This window comes from Desmodus rotundus, chromosome 1, assembly GCF_022682495.2.
Source record: "Desmodus rotundus isolate HL8 chromosome 1, HLdesRot8A.1, whole genome shotgun sequence".
Taxonomy (NCBI): Eukaryota; Metazoa; Chordata; class Mammalia; order Chiroptera; family Phyllostomidae; genus Desmodus; species Desmodus rotundus.
The window spans coordinates 159,708,297-159,727,207 of record NC_071387.1 but is presented as its reverse complement, the minus strand read 5'-3'; the positions used below and the strand labels follow the sequence as shown (position 1 = coordinate 159,727,207).

The 18,911-nt window shown below is 39.4% G+C and overlaps 1 protein-coding gene across 3 annotated transcripts in view; it reads left to right on the top strand.

Moving 5' to 3' along the window:
- The window catches only part of VCAN (versican), a 106,148-nt gene that overhangs the window by 59,837 nt on the left and 27,400 nt on the right, over positions 1-18,911 (top strand). For all 3 annotated transcript variants that reach the window (XM_045197905.3, XM_045197903.3, XM_045197904.3), the window contains 4 exons: positions 2,752-7,962; positions 11,121-11,234; positions 13,060-13,173; positions 18,313-18,471. In XM_045197905.3, coding sequence (XP_045053840.2) covers positions 2,752-7,962; positions 11,121-11,234; positions 13,060-13,173; positions 18,313-18,471 — 5,598 coding nt within the window. The remainder of the gene's footprint in view (positions 1-2,751; positions 7,963-11,120; positions 11,235-13,059; positions 13,174-18,312; positions 18,472-18,911) is intronic.

Genomic DNA, 18,911 nt, shown 5'->3' with positions numbered 1-18,911 from the left:
TGAAATATGGTGATATTTATTTCGGTTAGAAAATGGGATATACTGCAGCCAACAGTTGAGTCTTTTGGTGAAATATTCTGGTATTATGGTGTGGTGTGCCAAGGGAAACCTTCACTGATTTATGAGTAATAAGAAATGTTGGAATTCATTATCCAAGTGGAAAACGGACTCCAGGAATGTTATGCTTTGTTTACTGGAACTAAAATTGCAGAATATAACTGAATTAAGTAGACTTAATAAGAGTTGATAGTCAGTGAAATTATTATATAAGTTGTCGATTCTCAATTAGTGTTCTTCTAGAACATGATTTTGTGTTTAAACATTCTTTTGTGAACATTTAGGTGAACATTGTAACGTGTCAGTTTCTTTGACACATTGGTGTTTGACACCCTGGCAACCTTAGTATCTTCTCTGCTTTTCTCCTCTCTACTTATTTTTAGAGCTACCAACACCATACCTGATGGAACTTCTCTCTGTAATTATTCACTAACAAGTTCATGGAATATCTTTATGTCAGCTTTGATTTTTTAAATATTATTTTTAGAAGTAAGAAATGTATTTAGAAGCTCATACAGATTCTATAATAACAATGAGTACTTTTACCCTATTCCTGGCTTAAGATTTTATAAATAAACAGTATTGAACAGTTATTTTCTTATTGGTCCTTGTGTTTGGCTAGAGAAGTTGGGCTGAATGATTAGTTTGATCTCCATTATTTATAAAAAGGCAAAAAGTGTGGTGGTGATTCTTTATATCCCAGACACAGATTCATGTTTCTTATTTAAAATTCTTTCTGTATTTAAATGAAAAGTACTATGTGAATTTAGTGTCTGTGTGTGTGATACTTAATATTAATTCTAGTTTTGTTGACACCTAATGAAAAGGGTTGAAGGTAAAACCAATGTACTGTAAGCATTAAGATAGGCATGTTTTTGAAGCTCCAGTTAAATCCTGTGAAGTATGGAATAGTTTAACAGAGTCTAGCTTAATTCAACAATATGCAAACAGTATTAGCAGTGAGAGACTACTTAATTTGGTGATTAGATAGAATAATTGATGTGATATTTCCAGAGATTCATTTATATAGAAGGCATTTAAAATGTATTGTCTCCCAGACATCTAAATGCACGTGCATATTTATTCTCTCTCTTTTTTTTATAGTGACAGGTAGGCTTCACCTATTAAAAGTATTGTTATCTGTAAATTTTATTGTGTCCTCTTTTGAACATACACAGTCTGGGGCACTGTAAGCCACTGTAACAACTCAGTGATCTAATACTGAACAAACTTATTAATTTAATTACACTTTTTGGAAACAGGTAAGGCGTGTAGTCATCTCCTTGGTTGGTGGTTAGAAGCAGTCTCACCACGCACGGCAGCAGTCGTCTGCACTCACTGTAGGTTTTTACGATACGCTAGAGTCAGGCATTGATCTCGCTTACGGCAGAATTTTCTTCCACTCGCTTGAATACCCATGAGCCTTGCTTACATAGTTGAAAAGATGGGTGTGTGGCACGGAATGGGGTTGAGACATAAGAAATGTGTGAAATTCGTGAGGCAGGACATGTAATTAGGGCAAGAGTGAGCTATCCCTACACAAATGGTCTTTTCTGGAGATGACACAGTGAAGATGGGACACAGAGAAGTACTCTTTTCTGTTTTCATTAGAGTGAAAGGAATAAAAGTAAATGTAGTATATGTCTTCTAGCTACATAAAGGTCTTGTGCTTTTTGTTTTTTTGTTTTTTTTAAACAAACCATAGTTAAAAATATAGAAGGAGCTTTGTGGAGTTTTTATTGATAGTTCGTATACATCTATACTTATGTCGATACATGAAGAATCAAGAAATACTGGTTCCTTCTCGCTAGGGCCTTTTCTGACCATCAGTAAGGGCTGGATGTCGATCTTGTCGTACACGGAAGGGAGCGGCTTCTTGCAGCAGGAAACACCTGCCTCCCGGTGGGGGTCAGGTGCGGCTCCATCGTATAGATTCTCCTGTAATCTTCTCAGGTTCAGGCTGAGCGCCTTCAGTCTGAGCAGGTGCACGGATCGGGGCTAGGCTGAAAATGATTCTGCCACAGTATTTCCGGGGCAGGCGGGTGAGACTGTGCGGTCCCTGGGCTCTACTTTGTCTTCTTCACGGGTCACTGCACCCACGGGCATTTTCACACCAGGTCTTGTCTCACTGTTGCTCTGGGGAGGGGTCGTCACTGCGCTGTAAAAGGGCTATAAAGAAACTTCTCTACTTTTCTAAAGAGTCTTCTCAAGACAAATCATGACAAGAGGCCAAAAGGAATCCCTTTGCATTTCCTTACTGAACAGAAGGTGGCTATGTATCCCCTTACATAAAGGACAATAACCAAATGCTTTGTCTGCATGACTTGGTGAAATGATCTTAATTTTTGATTTTCATTTTGGTTCACACAAAGATGGATTTCCACATTTCACCATTACAATGTATATTTGTGATTGCTTGTTTCATTTTGTGGACACTGCTTTGTAAAACATGCCAGGAGTTTTTATACCTTGTTTTTATGCTCTTAAATTGGATTTATGTTTCTTATTGTTGATATAAAACAGCAAATCTGAAGACTGAGAACCATGTGTAGAAGAGTGGTTGTACTTCGTGTGGAAAGATTTGAACCCTCCCTCATGTGTGAATGTAATCTGCCAGCCTTGCTATCAGTTTCTTCTGTCATACACTGCCACCTGTTTTATTTAAGTGTTGTGAAAACTCTTTGTTTTTTTCAGGTCGAATGAGTGATTTGAGTGTAATTGGTCATCCAATAGATTCAGAATCTAAAGAAGATGAACCTTGTAGTGAAGAAACAGACTCAGAGCACGACCTAATCGCTGCGATTTTACCCGAGTTAATTGACCTAGATCTGTACCACAGTGAGGAAGACGAAGAGGAAGACGAGGACTGTGCAAATGCTACTGACCTAACAACCACCCCATCAGTGCAGTACATAAATGGGAAACACCTGGTCACCACTGTGCCCAAGGACCCAGAGGCGGCAGAAGCCAGGCGCGGCCAGTTTGAAAGCGTTGCGCCATCTCAGAACTTCTCAGACAGCAGTGAGAGTGATGCTCATCCTTTTCTCATGGCCGAAGCTGCATCATCTACTGCTGTGCAACCGAATGAATCTAAAGAAACAACTGAATCGCTTGAAATGACGTGGAAGCCTGAGACTTACCCCGAAACCTACTCAGAACGTTTTTCAAGTGGTGAGCCCGATGTGTTCCCCACAGTCCCAGTGCACGAGGGACAAGCCACAGAGGGACCGGGATCAGCCATGGAGAAAGGTCCTGAACTTGATACTCTGGTACGTGAACATACTGAACCTGCACCTCTGTTTCCTGAAGAGTCTTCAGGAGATGCTGCCATTGACCCAGAATCCCCAGAGATGACCTTTCCAGGGGTTACGGAAGTAATATTTGGTGAAGAGGCAGAAAAAAGTACTTTTATCACATATACCCCAAGTACGGTTCCAAGTTCTGTGTCAGCAAATGTTTTGGAGGAAGTATCCGTTACATTAACAGGAAATCCCCAGCCTGCTGACCCATTGTCCACTGTGGGAAATTGGTTGGAAATACCCCCTAGGCAGGACTCTGGGAGTCCTTCCATTCTTATTCCAGAAGGCTCTGGGGAAGCAGAAGAAGATAAAGATAAAATGTTCGCAGTGGTAACTGATTTATCACAGAGAAATACTACAGATACTCTGGTTACTTTAGACACTGGCAAGATAATAATGACAGACAACCTTTTTGATGTTCCTGCAACTGCCGTGTACTTGGTTTCTGAACAACCTTCTACAGAAGTAGTGCCCAGCAAATTTGTAAGAGAAACAGACATTTCTGAGTGGGTTTTCAGTACCACTCTTGAGGGAAAGCAAGGGAAAGATGAGGAGGAAGGAATTGCAGGTACAATGACTACAGTTCAGCTACATTTGCCCACACAGAGATCACAGCAATTAATTTTACCCTCTGAGTTAGAAAACTCAAATGAAGCTACATCTAGTGATTTAGCATCTGCTACCAGGAACAGTTTTATATCCTTGACAACACCCACGCAGTCTGAAAGGGAAATGACAAGATCTAATCTTGTCTTTACAGAAACAAATGTTTTAGACAATCTGAGGGCAGAGGCGAGTGCGCCTAGCGGTAGCAGTCAACTCGGGGTTCAGAAAGGGCTGTTCTCCATCCCAAGTAACCCCTCCCCTCCTTCCATGGAGCGGAGCTATACAGAAGCTACTGCTGACCCAGGGACCACCACTGTCTCTTCATTTTCATTACATTTAGAGCCTGAAATTCAAATTAAAAAAGAAACAGCTGGCACCTTGTCTTCCCATGTAGAAACTGTATTCCCTTTTGAGCCAACAGGACTAGGGATGGACAGAGAGGTTACTGAAGTTATCAGCCAAACCTCCAAGGAAAACCTTGTGTCAGAGATTTTAGGAGAGCTAGATCATCGGATGGAAATAAAGGGCTTTTCTACAGATTTTCCTTTGGAGGAAGATTACAGTGGTGACTTCAGAGAATACTCATCAGTATCTAATCCAGTAACAAAAGAAGAAACAGTAATGATGGAAGGCTCTGGGGATGCGGCATTTAAAGATACTCAGATTTCACCATCAGCAATACCTACTTCAGGTTACATCAATCACAGAGCTGACATAGAAGGACCTGGTAACACCGTGGTCAGCACGTCAGCCTTCCCTTGGGAAGAGTTCACAGCCTCAGCTGAGGGCTCAGGGGAGCAAGAGGTCTCAGTCAGCAGCTCTGTTGACCAAGTGTTTTCCAGTGCAGTGGTAAGTGTTTTTGGTACAGAATCCTCACTTACTGACCAAGTTTTGGGAGAAGAAGGTACTATCAAGGAAGCTGATAAGAGATCCACTGTTTTACCAAGAGCAGAAGCTGAAAGTTCTGAAGCTTCAACAGAAAAGGGGGGAATAAAGGTCAATGGTTCGGTTTCAACAGACTTGCCCCACACGATGGAGCCAACCAAACTGTGGTCCAGGCAAGAAGTAAATCCTGTAAGACAAGCAACTGAAAACAAAACAGCATCAGAGCAAAAGACGCAAGATCAAAAATCTTTGGGATCCTCTCAAAGCTCTGCTGCACCAGAACAAACAATTTTTGATTCACAAACATTTATTGAAACTGGATTTAGAACCACAGATTATTCTACACTAACAACCAAGAAAACGTATCTTACTGATAAAGAAATGGAGGAGGAGGAAGGCATTTCCTTAGTTGACATGTCTACTCCAGATCCAGGTTCAAAGGGTGTGGAACCCTATACTACTCTCACTGAAGTTACTGGAAAATCCCAGTTTTTCTTAGCTACTGCCTCAGTGACTGAATCTATATTAACTGAAAGCATAGTTACAGATTCATCAATCAAACAGGAAGAAAATATCAAACGCTTTCCCAAAGGTATGAGACCAATAATTAAAGAGTCAGATACTAATGTATTCTCTGGCCTGGGATCAGGAGAGGAGGTTTGGCCCACTACAGTATCAGTGGATTTTACCGAAACGGAACAAATCATTAGCACATTATATCCCCAGACTTCTAAAGCGGAAAGTTTAGACACCAGCATCTCAAGTGGTACCACTGAAGACTATGAGGGAATGGAAAGGGCAGTAAATGAAGTTAGATCACTCTTTTCTAAAACAGACAGCATCTCTGAAGATAGCGAGGCAGCATCCAGAACGCCCTCACTAGACATTTTAAGTGGCACTAGGACAGAAGGACCCTCTATAGCACCCCTCACTTTCTCTGCAGACACTGCACATCCTCAGAATCAGACTCTCAGCTGGGAAGAAGAAATTCAGAGCAGTCAACCACAACCTACTCTTGAAGAAGTCTCTAACAAGAATTCCTCGGTAGCAGAAACTAGAGAGACAGCAACCTCTTCCACTGATTTTCTGGCTAGAGCTTACGGTCTTGGAATGACCAAAGGATCTGTTACATCAGCACCAAAACCATCTGACTTATTTTATGAACATTCTGGAGAAGGATCTGGGGAATTGGATATAGTTGATTTAGTCCACACTTCTGGAACTACTCAGGCAACCAGTCAAGGAAGCACCACATTTGTTTCTAATAGATCCCTGGAAAAATATCCTGAGGTCTCAAGTCCTAAAGCCATTAATGTTGACAGATTCCCGACAGTATCGGTGGTGCTGCCTCTTCACTTAGAGCCGAATGAAAGCTCCACAGATCCAACTACCACACCATCAAATACAATGTCATATAAGAGGTCCACAGAAGGGGCAGAGAGTTTCCAAGATCATTACAGGGGATTTGAGGATTCCACCTTGAAACCTGACAGAAAAAAAGCCACTGAAAATATTATTATAGATCTGGACAAAGAGGATAAGGATTTATTACTGACAATTACAGGGAGCACTGTCCTTGAAATTCTACCTGGGCTGACATCAGATAAAAATACTATCATAGATATTGATCACAGCAAACCTGTGTATGAAGACATCCTTGGAATGCAAACGGAAATAGATCCAGAGACACTGGCAGGACCACAGGGCAATAATGAAGAAAGTGCTCAAATTCAAGAGAAGTATGAGGCAGCTGCTAACCTTTCCTTAACTGAGGAAAACTTAGAAAGTTCTGGTGATACTCTTCTGGCTATTTTTACTCAGGTAGGGCATAATGAATCCATGACCTCTGAAGACAGAAACCAATTTGATCACGTGGGCTTTATCTTAACAACCGAGATCCCCATCCCAAGCACAGAAACAGAATTAGATATTTTACTTCCCACAGCAACATCCCTGCCCATTCCTAGTAAGTCTGCCACAGTTCATCCAAATACTGAAGAACTAAAAACTGAAGCAAAAGCCCTAGAAGACATCTTTGAATCAAGCACTTTGTCTGATGGTCAAGCTATTGCAGACCAAAGTGAAGTCATATCAACATTGGGTCGTTTGGAAAAGACACAGGAAGAATATGAGGAAAAGAAATATCTAGGTCCTTCTTTTCAGCCAGAACTCTCTTCAGGAGCTGGGGAGGCACCAACAGATTCTACCCCCCACGTAAGTATCGGTACTGTCCACCCTATGGCTCAGAGTCTAACAGAAGCACCTAATGCGATGGAAGGGTCTAATCCCCCAGATTACACTGATACGACATCATCACTTTTGGCCTTTGAAAAGTTGTCCTCTGAGATACCGTCATCTCCATTCACTGTCCACTTAGGCAGTGGAGCCTCTGAACACACAGAGGGCCCTCAGCCTAGTGCTCTGCCCAGAGTAGGTCCTGGCACATCTCGAATGTCCCCAGGAAAATTTGCAAATATTGAAATGACTTTCAAACCATCAAGTGAAGAATACTTTCACATAACTGAGCCTCCATCCTTACCTCCTGACACAGAACTAGAACTTTCTGAAGCTGAAAATAAACCTACGTTATCAGAACAAATGGAAGCTTCTCCCACAGAACTAATTGTTGCAGAAGGAACTGAGATTCTCCAAGATTCCCCAAACAAAACCAATGTTCAGCTTTCTGGAGAAATGATCAAGGTATTTTCTAGTAAGAGAACACCTGAGGCTGGAAATATTGTCACAGCTGCAGGTGAAATTAAGTTAGAAGGTTCTACACTGTGGCCACACTCTAGTTCCATTTCTGCAGCTTATGGGGCGGAAGCAAGTGTGGTGCCTCAGCCCAGCCTGCAGACTTCTGGGAAGCCCACTGCTCTTTCTTCTCTGGAAATAAACTCTGAAACACAAGCAGCTTTGATCGGAGGGCAGGATTCCGTAGTAGCAGTATCAGAGCAGCACAGACCAGCGATAATTCTTGACTCCAATAATCAGGCAACAGAGTTAAATATTTCACTTCCAACACCAGCACTTTACCTTCTGAAAACTTCTAATGAAACCAGTTTCCTGATTGACATGAATGAAGAGTCAGTGGAAGGCACAGCAGTCTATTTACCAGGTAAGGTCACAACATTGATGAATCTGTTTCCAAACCCGGAAACAGTCCCTTGGCCCTAACATATATGTATATAGATTTTTATTGTGATGTTAAGTCAGGGGAGATTTCTATATTGTTCACAAAGCAGCAGGCCAGGCCACAGTATTGAGTCCATAATGAGATGCAAAGAAAGTAAGTATAGATAATTTCTGAGCTTTGTGTTTTCATGTATTTTAGAAACAATGTATAATTACACCAAGGAAAAATTGAAAATGGTAGTGGTGTAAAAGTTAATTTTCATTTTACTCACAACCAAAGTATTACTTTCTCATATGTCCCATAGTCACATGTGTTAATTTTAAAAAGAGAAAACAAATTCTTAAAAGTTTCTCACTGATAAGAGATAATATGGCAATATCAAAGTTCATTAGGTCTTTAAAATTTGTAAATAGCTCTAATAAGCATTTCACATAGTTTGTGCAGTATCAGATATCCATTCATATTTTATTTTTCAATTTTTATTCAATGTCCTCGCTCCAGATAGCCAACATAATGCTTCTAACACAGTGCCTAGACACACTGGTATTCAGGGTGTGCATTTAGTATTGAAAGAGGATTCCTGTTTTTTCACTTGACCTTCACAAAGAAAGCTGTACAGCACGTACTGCCCTCCCCATTTATACGAGAGGTTCTGTAATTTGCCCTGGGCTGCACAGACCCACACACCATGGGAAAAGTGGAACTTGAACGCAGATCTGCCCCATTCCAAAGTCCATGATCTTTCCACTGATCTTCGCTAGTTTCCTATTAATCTAAAAATGGATAATTGATAGTTCATGATATGTAAACCATAGAGCTTGGAATATTTACATTTAGAAATTATTTTCCTTTTAATCTAGACAGATAATGTAGAGAAGTCCTCTGTAATGGTGGTTTTCCAGGAATGTTATTAAAACGGCAATGTCAGTGGAATCTATAGTAACCATCACCACCCAGCTACTATTTAGAAAAAGAAAAACAATCAGTACTTCAAAGGCTGTGTTGATTGAAAATACGTTTTATTTTACTGAGCATGCTTTATGGCATGGCTATACTTAGAATTATTCTTCTGATCGTTTCAATATTACCTTTTGTGCCACTAATGCTTCAGTTTGTTGTGCTTCAGATAAATAGTCATAAAGTGCAACTTTTATAAGTGACTTAAATATTTTATGAATAAAATATATCAAATGTGGTTGATGAAGTTGTTTCTGTCGTCACTCTGTATTTAATCTATAAATGATAAGCAAGTAATCTGGCCAATATTTATTCTTTTGTAATTTAGTTAACATGCACTTCAGGCTGGTGAAAATATGATATACAAATCATTGGTGATAACTGTATATTGAGAGAGAATTAAGTTTGACAAATGAATAAGCAATGCGTACCAGTTATCCGTTCCACAGTGTTTCCCTAGAGTGAGAGTTTGCGTCTTCATTGCAAAACACATTGTCATTTTAGGTTAATTCAGTAAACGGCCGTTCACGTTGTATTGCCTGGTCTGTCTGCTGCAGATCCAACTTTCAGAGATTAACTCAAACTGTGTAGGGATGAAAATCACAAAAATAAAACTTTTCTCCTAATCTAAGCTACTTTAAGTTCATAGGAAGCCCCACTTTCTTGCCGACCCCTTGCTCCATACTCAGCGTGAAATCTGAAGTCTGTGGCAGGAACAGTTAGTACATCACACCTGTGTGGGACATCACAGTTCTACCAAGCGCTTTCTCATGATTGTCATGTTGACTTTGTACTGAGGGCAACACGTAGAGGCCTTGTTGACTGCAGCCTTACCATCCAGGCAGAGTACTTGGAAAGACAGAAGGCTAAAATGGCTATAGGGAGCTTTTAAATGTTGTTAGGACCATATGAGAAAAAGTCTCAGAAGAACTGGAGTAGCTTTTGGAGTAGGTGTAAGCATCTGAATTAACCTAATTGGCCTAATGTTGAACCTACACAAAGCGAGTATGAATCTATCGAGCTTTCTAGAGGTTTCGAATTTACTTAACACTCAGAAAGTCTGAGTTTGATTTTCTTATGTAGAAAAGACTCAGTTGTCTTCTAGAGCAGTACCTTCTTTATCCAGATGTTCCTTAAGTTCATATTTTATTAGTAGACATCTTTTCATGTGTATTCATTTCAGGGTTTTGGGTCTTAAGATTCTTGAAAATAGGTCGCAGCCCATATATAACCATTTATCTTAATCATTTTACAAAACTTTAAACTGTAATGTGGATTCTGAACATTTTGAAATAAGCAATTCTAGAAAAATATTCAAATAAATATTAGCTATAAAAGTAAAGACAACTATTCAAGACTTGTTACAGAATAATATATGTGCTTCAAATAGTGTAAAAGTATTTGCATTTAGTAAACATATTTTAAACTGTTTCTCTTCATAAATTTGTGTGTCTGGCCTTTATATTTATCTGCTAGGAGTTTTAATTTTATTTTCATTTTAATGAGAAAAACTGTAATGAAAATTGGGGATTTCATTTTAGGTGAGGTTTTTGTGTTTGGGTTTGTTTTTATACAGTAGAGTTTAATCCATATGTTGCTTTTCTTCAAGTATACTTTAAAGGAGTACATTTGGAACGTGTTTTTGGAAAAAGCATATTAATGTAGCAGAAGAGACTTCAGTGCACACTTTCGAAGAAAAACAGTTTCTGAGCATTAAGTGGTAAAAGGCAATAATAATTCAAATGATGGTAACAAGCCAATCTGCTAAAAAGAATGCATGTTCTGTGTATCCAGTCATTTCACATGAACTAACCTCGTTTAAAAGAATACATTTCCATTCACTGTGCACATATGTGTAATCATTTTTGACTAAAATCAATTGCCATTATCATGCCAACTAAATCTGCAGTAGAATATGTTAGTTGCCAGATACTGTACAAAATATTGTTTAAAATAATAATGATTAAATCCCAGAAATGAATAGATGCAATTTATAACAATTTGTTAATAATGCCAGGAAACACTCCAGAGAGTAAAGTTAATGTTAATTTTTATGTGTAGTATCTCTAAGTTGCTATGGTAAAGCTTATATATTATGGTAGCAATAAGTGGCATCTTATGCTAAAATACATTGAAAGTTAGAGATGAGCCTAATTACTTTTCTTACTTTCCTGAACATGAAGGACCTGATCGTTGCAAAACGAACCCATGCCTTAATGGAGGCACTTGCTATTCTACCGAAATTTCCTACGTATGCACCTGTGTGCCAGGATACAGTGGTGACCGCTGTGAACTCGGTAAGACGTCCTTGCCCGAAAGACATAGTGGGGGAGACTTTATATTGCTCGATTCAGTCGGAGGATTTCAGGGAAACCCATGTGTAGATGAACTCTGTGTTCAGTGAAGTTACGATCACAGCATAATTTAAGTAGATCCTGGGAAATGGGCCCAGATGGTTACTGAATTTTGCTCATATATCCAAGACTCAGTGAAGTTTACTGAGGGCGGCAATGTGTTTTTGTGTTTTTTTATAGATAGGCTTTCTACAAACATGAAGTTGCATCAGTATTAAGAAAAAATATGAATCTATCCTCCAAATCTGCATATCAATAAATGATCAATTTAAGTACAACAGAGTTTTACAAAGCTATATTTTAAAACTAAGGAGTTTAGCTCATATTGATTGAATAAAGAAGGCCCACAGAAGTAGTGGAATAAAATTGCCAATGTCATCTTAAAAGAGTACTTGTCTTAAAAAGAGAAGCCAACAGAGTTAGTAAGCTTTATCTGTGTGCTAATTAGTGGGATATGGATAAAACAATAGGTAATATTTAAGGAATAATGACATATTAAACACTATATATATATGCATCTATCTGGCCTGCATTCATTTTACATTAAAAGTCAATGAGTTAAATAACTGAATACACATGAAGCTCTTAGAACAGTGGCTGGCACTTAGCAAGCACCATGGAAGTGTTTGATATCATTACTATATAATATCATCATTTTTAAGACCATTTCTTTAGGTAAGAATCATTATATACCACTTGGAAATTTAATTTACTCTGTATATTCATTTTAAAACTATTCCTTTTATTTAATATAAACATTAATTAAAATTTTAGTGAAATTGCAAAATGCTATGGGAATGAAGTCATTAATTTCATCTAAAGAGATCATGCAAGTCTTTGTAGAAAGGCTGCATTTGATACAAATCTAAAAGGTGGGGAGGAGTTTGATTGGTTTTGGTGGGGGCCTCAGGTACCAAACAAAAGCGTGGAGACCACAAACTGCAGGACGCATCTGGGTGACTACAAGTATTGGGGTCTGTCTACTTAAGGGTTTCTGGGAGAGCACATATGGGGAGAGGGCACTAGAAAGCAGGTTGGATCTAGGTAGGTCTGAGGAGGTCCTGAAGGCATGTACTCAGTAAGTTACACTTCATTCTCTGGCTGAGGGATGCTGAGACTTTAGTGTGCATCAGAGTCACCTGGAGCGCCCCATAAATACAGACTGTTGTTACTCCCTGCCCAGTATCTGATTCAGTAGATCAGGGGCGCCCTAGGAGTGTGCATTTCTAACATCCCCAGGTGATGCTGATGCTGTTTGTCCAGGGAACAAAGGAGGTGGCAGTCAGCAGAGCAACGGACACATTGGAGAGGGAAGCGGACACATTGCAGAGGGAAGCGCTCAGGGGTTGGGAGGCTGTTTGGAATTTTCAGTATTCCACGAGTGAGGTCGTGGAAGCAAGAGCCAGGATTTAGGGTGGGTAGGTTAGACTAAAACTATTCATTTTAAAGCTCATATGACTCATTTAAGAGAAATGGATACAATGACGCTCCTCTAATACTTTTGAAATATTCTTAGAGTTGCCAGGTATTTAGCAAATATCTAATATAGAAATAGGGAGATCAGTTAAATTTGTATTTTAGATAAACAAGAATAATTTTTTAATTTTAAGTTAGGCATATACTTACACTAAAAAAAAAGTTTTTTCTTTTAAATCTGAAATTCAAAGTAAGCTGGCTATCCTGTATTGTATCTAGCAGCCTTACACTAAACAGAATCCTTTGACTGTTTTTGAAAGTACTTTTGTGATCTTTCATGACTTTATTTCAGATTTTGATGAATGTCACTCTAACCCCTGTCGCAATGGAGCCACGTGTGTGGACGGTTTTAATACATTCAGGTGCCTCTGTCTCCCCAGCTATGTCGGTGCACTTTGTGAGCAAGGTAAGAGCTGCTGCAACATTTGTGTGACGAACCTCATTGCTACTTCATTTTGAATGTTACTTCTAGATGGCCTTTTGCCATAACGATTTGGACGTTTTTAGTAACTTTGGCCACACTGCATATTCTTTCCTGCAGAGGAAATTCTCAGGTTACCTAAATACATTTGGTTTCCTTACATGACCATAGCCCACAACATCTGAAAACTAGCGTTGACTTGATCATTTTTGTTTTGCTGATAGAATGCAATTGGAGACAGACACACTGAGCTGAACTTAGGACCAGATAGCCAACAAAAGGAACATTGTTATGTGTATTCTTTCTGAGGACAAATTAGGAATAGACCTTAATCCATGCATGTGGTTCATATTGAGGAGTATTCAATGTTTGTTGCCTTTATTTTCTCCCCATAAGCACTTGCGACTCCAGGAGCTTAGTTTTCATAGTCAGTCGTCTATGGAGAATGAGTTTATACAGTTGTTAGAATGCATTAACTTTGGCTTGGCAAACACTGTGTAAAAGATACTGTGAATCTGCTCAACAGGGAATTTTCCTGTGAAGAAGCATCTACTTTTTCTGAATGAAAGGTCTAGGTTCATGATGGCTTCAATCTCACAATCCCTGTAATTTGCACTTTATGGCCAACCTGAGAGTGAATGTTAGGTGGTTAATGGTAACATTTCTTCATCCATCAATCAGAAACAAATTGCATGCTCGGCACACTAAACTTTGGAACATCAATTTCCTCTACTTAAAGTCGTCCAGTGGTTTGGCTTTGACAAAAGTGCCTAGTGTCAAACTTCCATTTCACCAGACAAAATGAAAATGTACTAGACACTCAGACACATTGGTCTGGCCCTACATTCCGCTTTTCAGCATTACTCCAGACGTCACCACAATTAAAGCAAAACTAAAAGGAGCCTGTATGAAACTGCCAGTTGAAGGGGATGGCTGATGGCTGAGTTTTAAGGGTTGTTGTTTTTTTCTTTCTCTTTATTGCATAGCATAAATCTGCTTTAGAATTTTAAAAGGTTAATATGAAAATTGACCAAGGAATTTTCTCACTGTTTTCCTTCTTAAAGTAAAACAATGAGAAAAATGCTGTTTGTTGAAGAAACAAAGGGTGATACGCTTGAGTTATTGAAATATGTTTAGATGATTCTGACTGCCCTTTGTTCCAAGTACAAGGAACAATTCAAAAAATCACTTGTTCAACAGGTGTTTATTGGGCACCTAGTGTGTTCCAGGCACTGTTCTGGGCACTGCAAACATAGCTCTGAACAATACCGACACAGCCCTTGATCTTGGTGACTCAGCCCAATTTTTGGCAGAGAATAAGAAGAGATACTATTTTTTGGATAGTTTATAGTTAATCCAATGCTTCCAGGTACATTATTTCATTTGGTTGACCCAGTATTTCTATGCAGTATTATAAATGGGTCAGAATTTGAGGCTCAGAGAGGAGCAAGGTTGTGTTCAAGGTCACACAGCTGATAAGTTAGACAGTGGGAAAAACGAACCTAAGCTGCCTTTTAAAGCCTAGCTTTTTACAACATCATTTCTCTTCTAAGGTCGCTCGCACAGATAACTATTTTGTCCATGGCTGTACCTGGCGGATTCAGGGCCCAGTTACCTTTCCCATCTCTTTAAAGGAATTTTGTAATGGAAAAGGTTTATTTTCTCTGTTATTTCTGGTACCACCTGACTTTCAGGTGCCTTCTGTGCTATCTTACAGTAAGTTTAACTTTCATCCATGCAATGCTGCGAAAGAGCCACCCAGTCTGTTTACCAGATGCAGCTGTGCTTCTGTGACTTACTGCCAGGACTGTGCAAGACTTTTCCTGCTCTTTTTCAGGTTGCCTAAGAACAAATGCTTTCTTCATTAACAGCAGCATTGTTGTCTAAACAGTTCTCTGTCCAAACTTCAGTGATGACTGGGTCATTGTTTCTTCAGCTGACCTTTCCTTTTCTCTGCCTTAGTAACACCCCAACTCCCAGTAACTGCAGAATGGGGGCTACATATCGATGGAATGATAACAGATTTGAGATTTAGATGGGGTCTTAGAACCATGGAAAGACAGTTCTGTACACACAGATTGCCCCCAGCCAAAGTCAGTGATACAGCTTGCCAGTGAGACGTGCCTCAGTGTTGACAATTTCCTAAGACTTGACAGCTATATGTCAGAGGTATTGAAAACACTGCGTACATATAATAAAGTGAATGGATTTTTTTGTGAGATTGTTTAAGAGTGATAGTTTCATCTCCTGTGGTCGTGAATAGGAATTGTCCTCCCCTCCCTCTCCCCCCACCCCTAACACGCACAGGCAAAATGAAACCTGGGGCTTTGTAATGTAGCCTATGTACTACAGGCGTTTTAAAGCATGAAAAGTATTTCCATGTCAAATGAATTTTAAGACAGAATCATCCAGAAGGGTTGCCTTTTAATAAATGAAATATGTGTTACATTGCTTTTAGGTAAGATAGGGTAAACAGACTGCTTCTGATACCTCCTTTCAGAAGAGAACCCTAGGAGATGCTGCCTGACATGTTGTTCTTCCTTACACACACACACATATATATATATATATATATTTTTTTTTTAAGATTTTATTCATTTATTTTCAGAGAGAGGGGAAGGGAGGGAGAAAGAGAGAGAAACATCAATGTGTGGTTGCCTCTCATGTGGTCCCCACTGGGGACCTGGCCCAGCAACCCAGGCATGTGCCCTGACTGGGAATTGAACTGGCAACCTTTTGGTTTGCAGCCCACGCTCAATCCACTGAGCTACGCCAGTCAGGGCCTTACACATATATTGAATAATAAAAATTAAGTGTGTGAAGTAAATCAGTGTGGATATTTGGCTTTTTTAAAAAGTCACTTTGTCAAGTAGTGTTTAGTACAGATAAATATACTGTCCCTTTCTAGTTTGAACAGAAACTCTGCCCCTATTTTTGGAGCCATGTTCTGACAGGAAGGTAGGCACCTGCTAACCGAGAAAGGTGTTGTAGCAATGATGTGGCAATGTGTCTACATTTTATAATCATGTGTTTTTTGTATGGGTGTAAAATGAAAAATAATGATAATCTATTTTACTGATAAAAGATAAAACCAGACTAAAATGATTTGGGTTAATAGAAGATAAGAAAGAGTATATAGAGGAATTTTTATGATGCATTATTCAATAAATTAGGAATCCTCTAGAATTTTAAACTGTGTGTCTTAAAGTCAATGATAATCTCTCAGGTTAAGGAACACTGTGCTATTATAATATCGCATTATTGACTTTGGCAGTAAGAGTGTTCTAAAAATTTTTCCAATTTTCTTCCCATGTAAACTAACCCCCTCCTGAATGAAGATTGATTCCTTCCCAACCACTTGTACCTCAGCTCGAGTCCTTCATGAGAACTCCACAAAAGGGAAATTACTATATCCAAGTAACCAAAATATGCCTCATTCTTGGGCACTGAGTGCTACTTTTATACCAAATCATCTAGCTGTGCCTCATGTCCTTTCCTATGAGATTTGGTGTCTCCAAACAGCACTTTAATAAGGCTCAAAGCCACTAGTGCACACAATTTCAACCAATTAGTCAGCTGGCTGTAACTAAACAACAGGCCAGACAGACTAAACTGAAATGAAGACTGTTCTCAGAGATAAGTAGCATCTGTCCTATGATTCTGGCCCAAATAACTGAAGCCAGGGAAAAATGAATTTAATCTCTCAGGGTACATGTGTTCCCACAATTGTAGGAAGAGGAGCAAACAGAATGAGAATCAGGAGGCAATTTGACTTTCCATTTAGCCACCAAGTCTGATACATAAAACAAGCATTTATTTCATGGAAGAGGTTTTTTTTTTTATTGATCAGTAAATTTAAGGGAAGAACCGATGGTCATTAGGTAACATGGAAAGTTTTCTTGGTCCTTAAAATACTATGAACTCTACAGTTTTGTTAGTTTAATATGTAATATTAAATATATTTGTGAGAATTGTTTTATAGAAATCAAAAATATTTCTATGTATTATTATCAAATAGAGTTGAACCTCACTTGCGAGTGGGTGAGTGTGAGGGGCGATCACCACTGAGAATGCAGAGCTGGAGCAAGGCTGCTTTCCTATGAGAAAATACATTAAAAATGGCAATCCAGGAAGTACCGCTGAAGCTTACTGCCAGTGTATAATTTACATATATTGAAAAAATGTTTTCCTCCTACCAGGACACTGGTTACAGTGCGCTTGTCATGAAAGAGGGGAAAAGATAGATATATTTATCAACCCAAATAAAATGTCTTGGTAAAATACTGGGAATACAGCTAAAGAACTTAGGTTTTGTCATTTTAATAAACTTGAAATTTGGATACATTTGCATTTGCAGTTACCTATAGGAAGAAGGCATGCAGGCTTAGCTATATCCCAGAGGCTGCCTACTGATGAAGATTTGTTTCTCTTTGTAAATCTTACCTGGCCAGCTACTGGCCACCTGCTATCTCTCGGGGAAGTGGGAAGGGAATTACTGCCAGACCTTTGAAGTCCTTATGCAAGCATTCAGAATCCTATTAGCCAGAATTCTTATCACTTAACTGATGCTCTTCAGAAAACTTTCATTTGTAAGGGATTAGCCCCAACTACTTCACAAGTAAGCCAGTAGACGCTGCAGCCTGAGAAGTGTTGACTGGCCTCTCCTCCAGGCTTCTCTCCTGCTAAAGCTGGCTTTAATCAAGAAGACTGCAGTTAAATACTGGCTTTTCAGTGCAAAGATGTATAGTAAGTCCCCATGAGACGTCCTCCCCAGGTTCTGAGACTAAGTGAAATGATGTCTTTATTTCATTTGAGTGTGTCAGGCCTGTGTCTAAGCAGAGGCTAATGGATAAAACACAAGCATGTCACCTACATGATAACAAAACAAAGTTGAATGGAGCCACAGACCTTATCTGGTGACCTGCCGTACAGCCACCCACTTGCGGGAATCAGCTGGGCCCTCTTTAGCATACTCTCTTTGTCATCATGACCAAGTTTTATGAATCAGTTACTTAGGGATGTTGCATTGGTATGCCTTGGGTCTTCTGTTAATGCTTGGATCGGTGAGCCAAGTTTAAATGATGTAGGTGAGTTTATTAAGCCTCTTGCCTTATCTCTGCCCAGACACCGAGACATGTGACTACGGCTGGCACAAATTCCAAGGACAGTGTTACAAGTACTTTGCCCATCGACGCACCTGGGATGCAGCTGAAAGGGAATGCCGTCTGCAGGGCGCCCATCTCACAAGCATTCTCTCTCACGAGGAACAAATGTTTGTGAATCGTATGTACCAAATATACACTGCTCTCCTGAAGCTGCACCCATTCTCACCACCTGCTTAGCTTTCCCTCCGTCTACCACCACCAACAAAAAGAGTAGCTTTCTCAGTGTTGACTCAACTTGTTAAGTCCTTCATCTTCGAACTACTTAAAATCATCTCTCCTATATGAGTCCCCATTTTGGGAAACAGTCAGCTATACCATAGGAAGGCATTTATCTTGGTCAGCCAGCACTAAGAGGTGAAACAGCGTGCTATAGATCAAATACGTGAAATTGCTTTGATCATTTTTTGACTTACAAAAATGGCTACCTCTTAATGGTTCAATATAATTATTCTGATGGTTGTTGCCTTTATGGTCTCTGTTTTGAATATGCACAAGCATATGCTGTCTAAAGTTAAAGAGAACATTGCTTTCAGTTATTTTTGTCCCAGTAATTAAGAT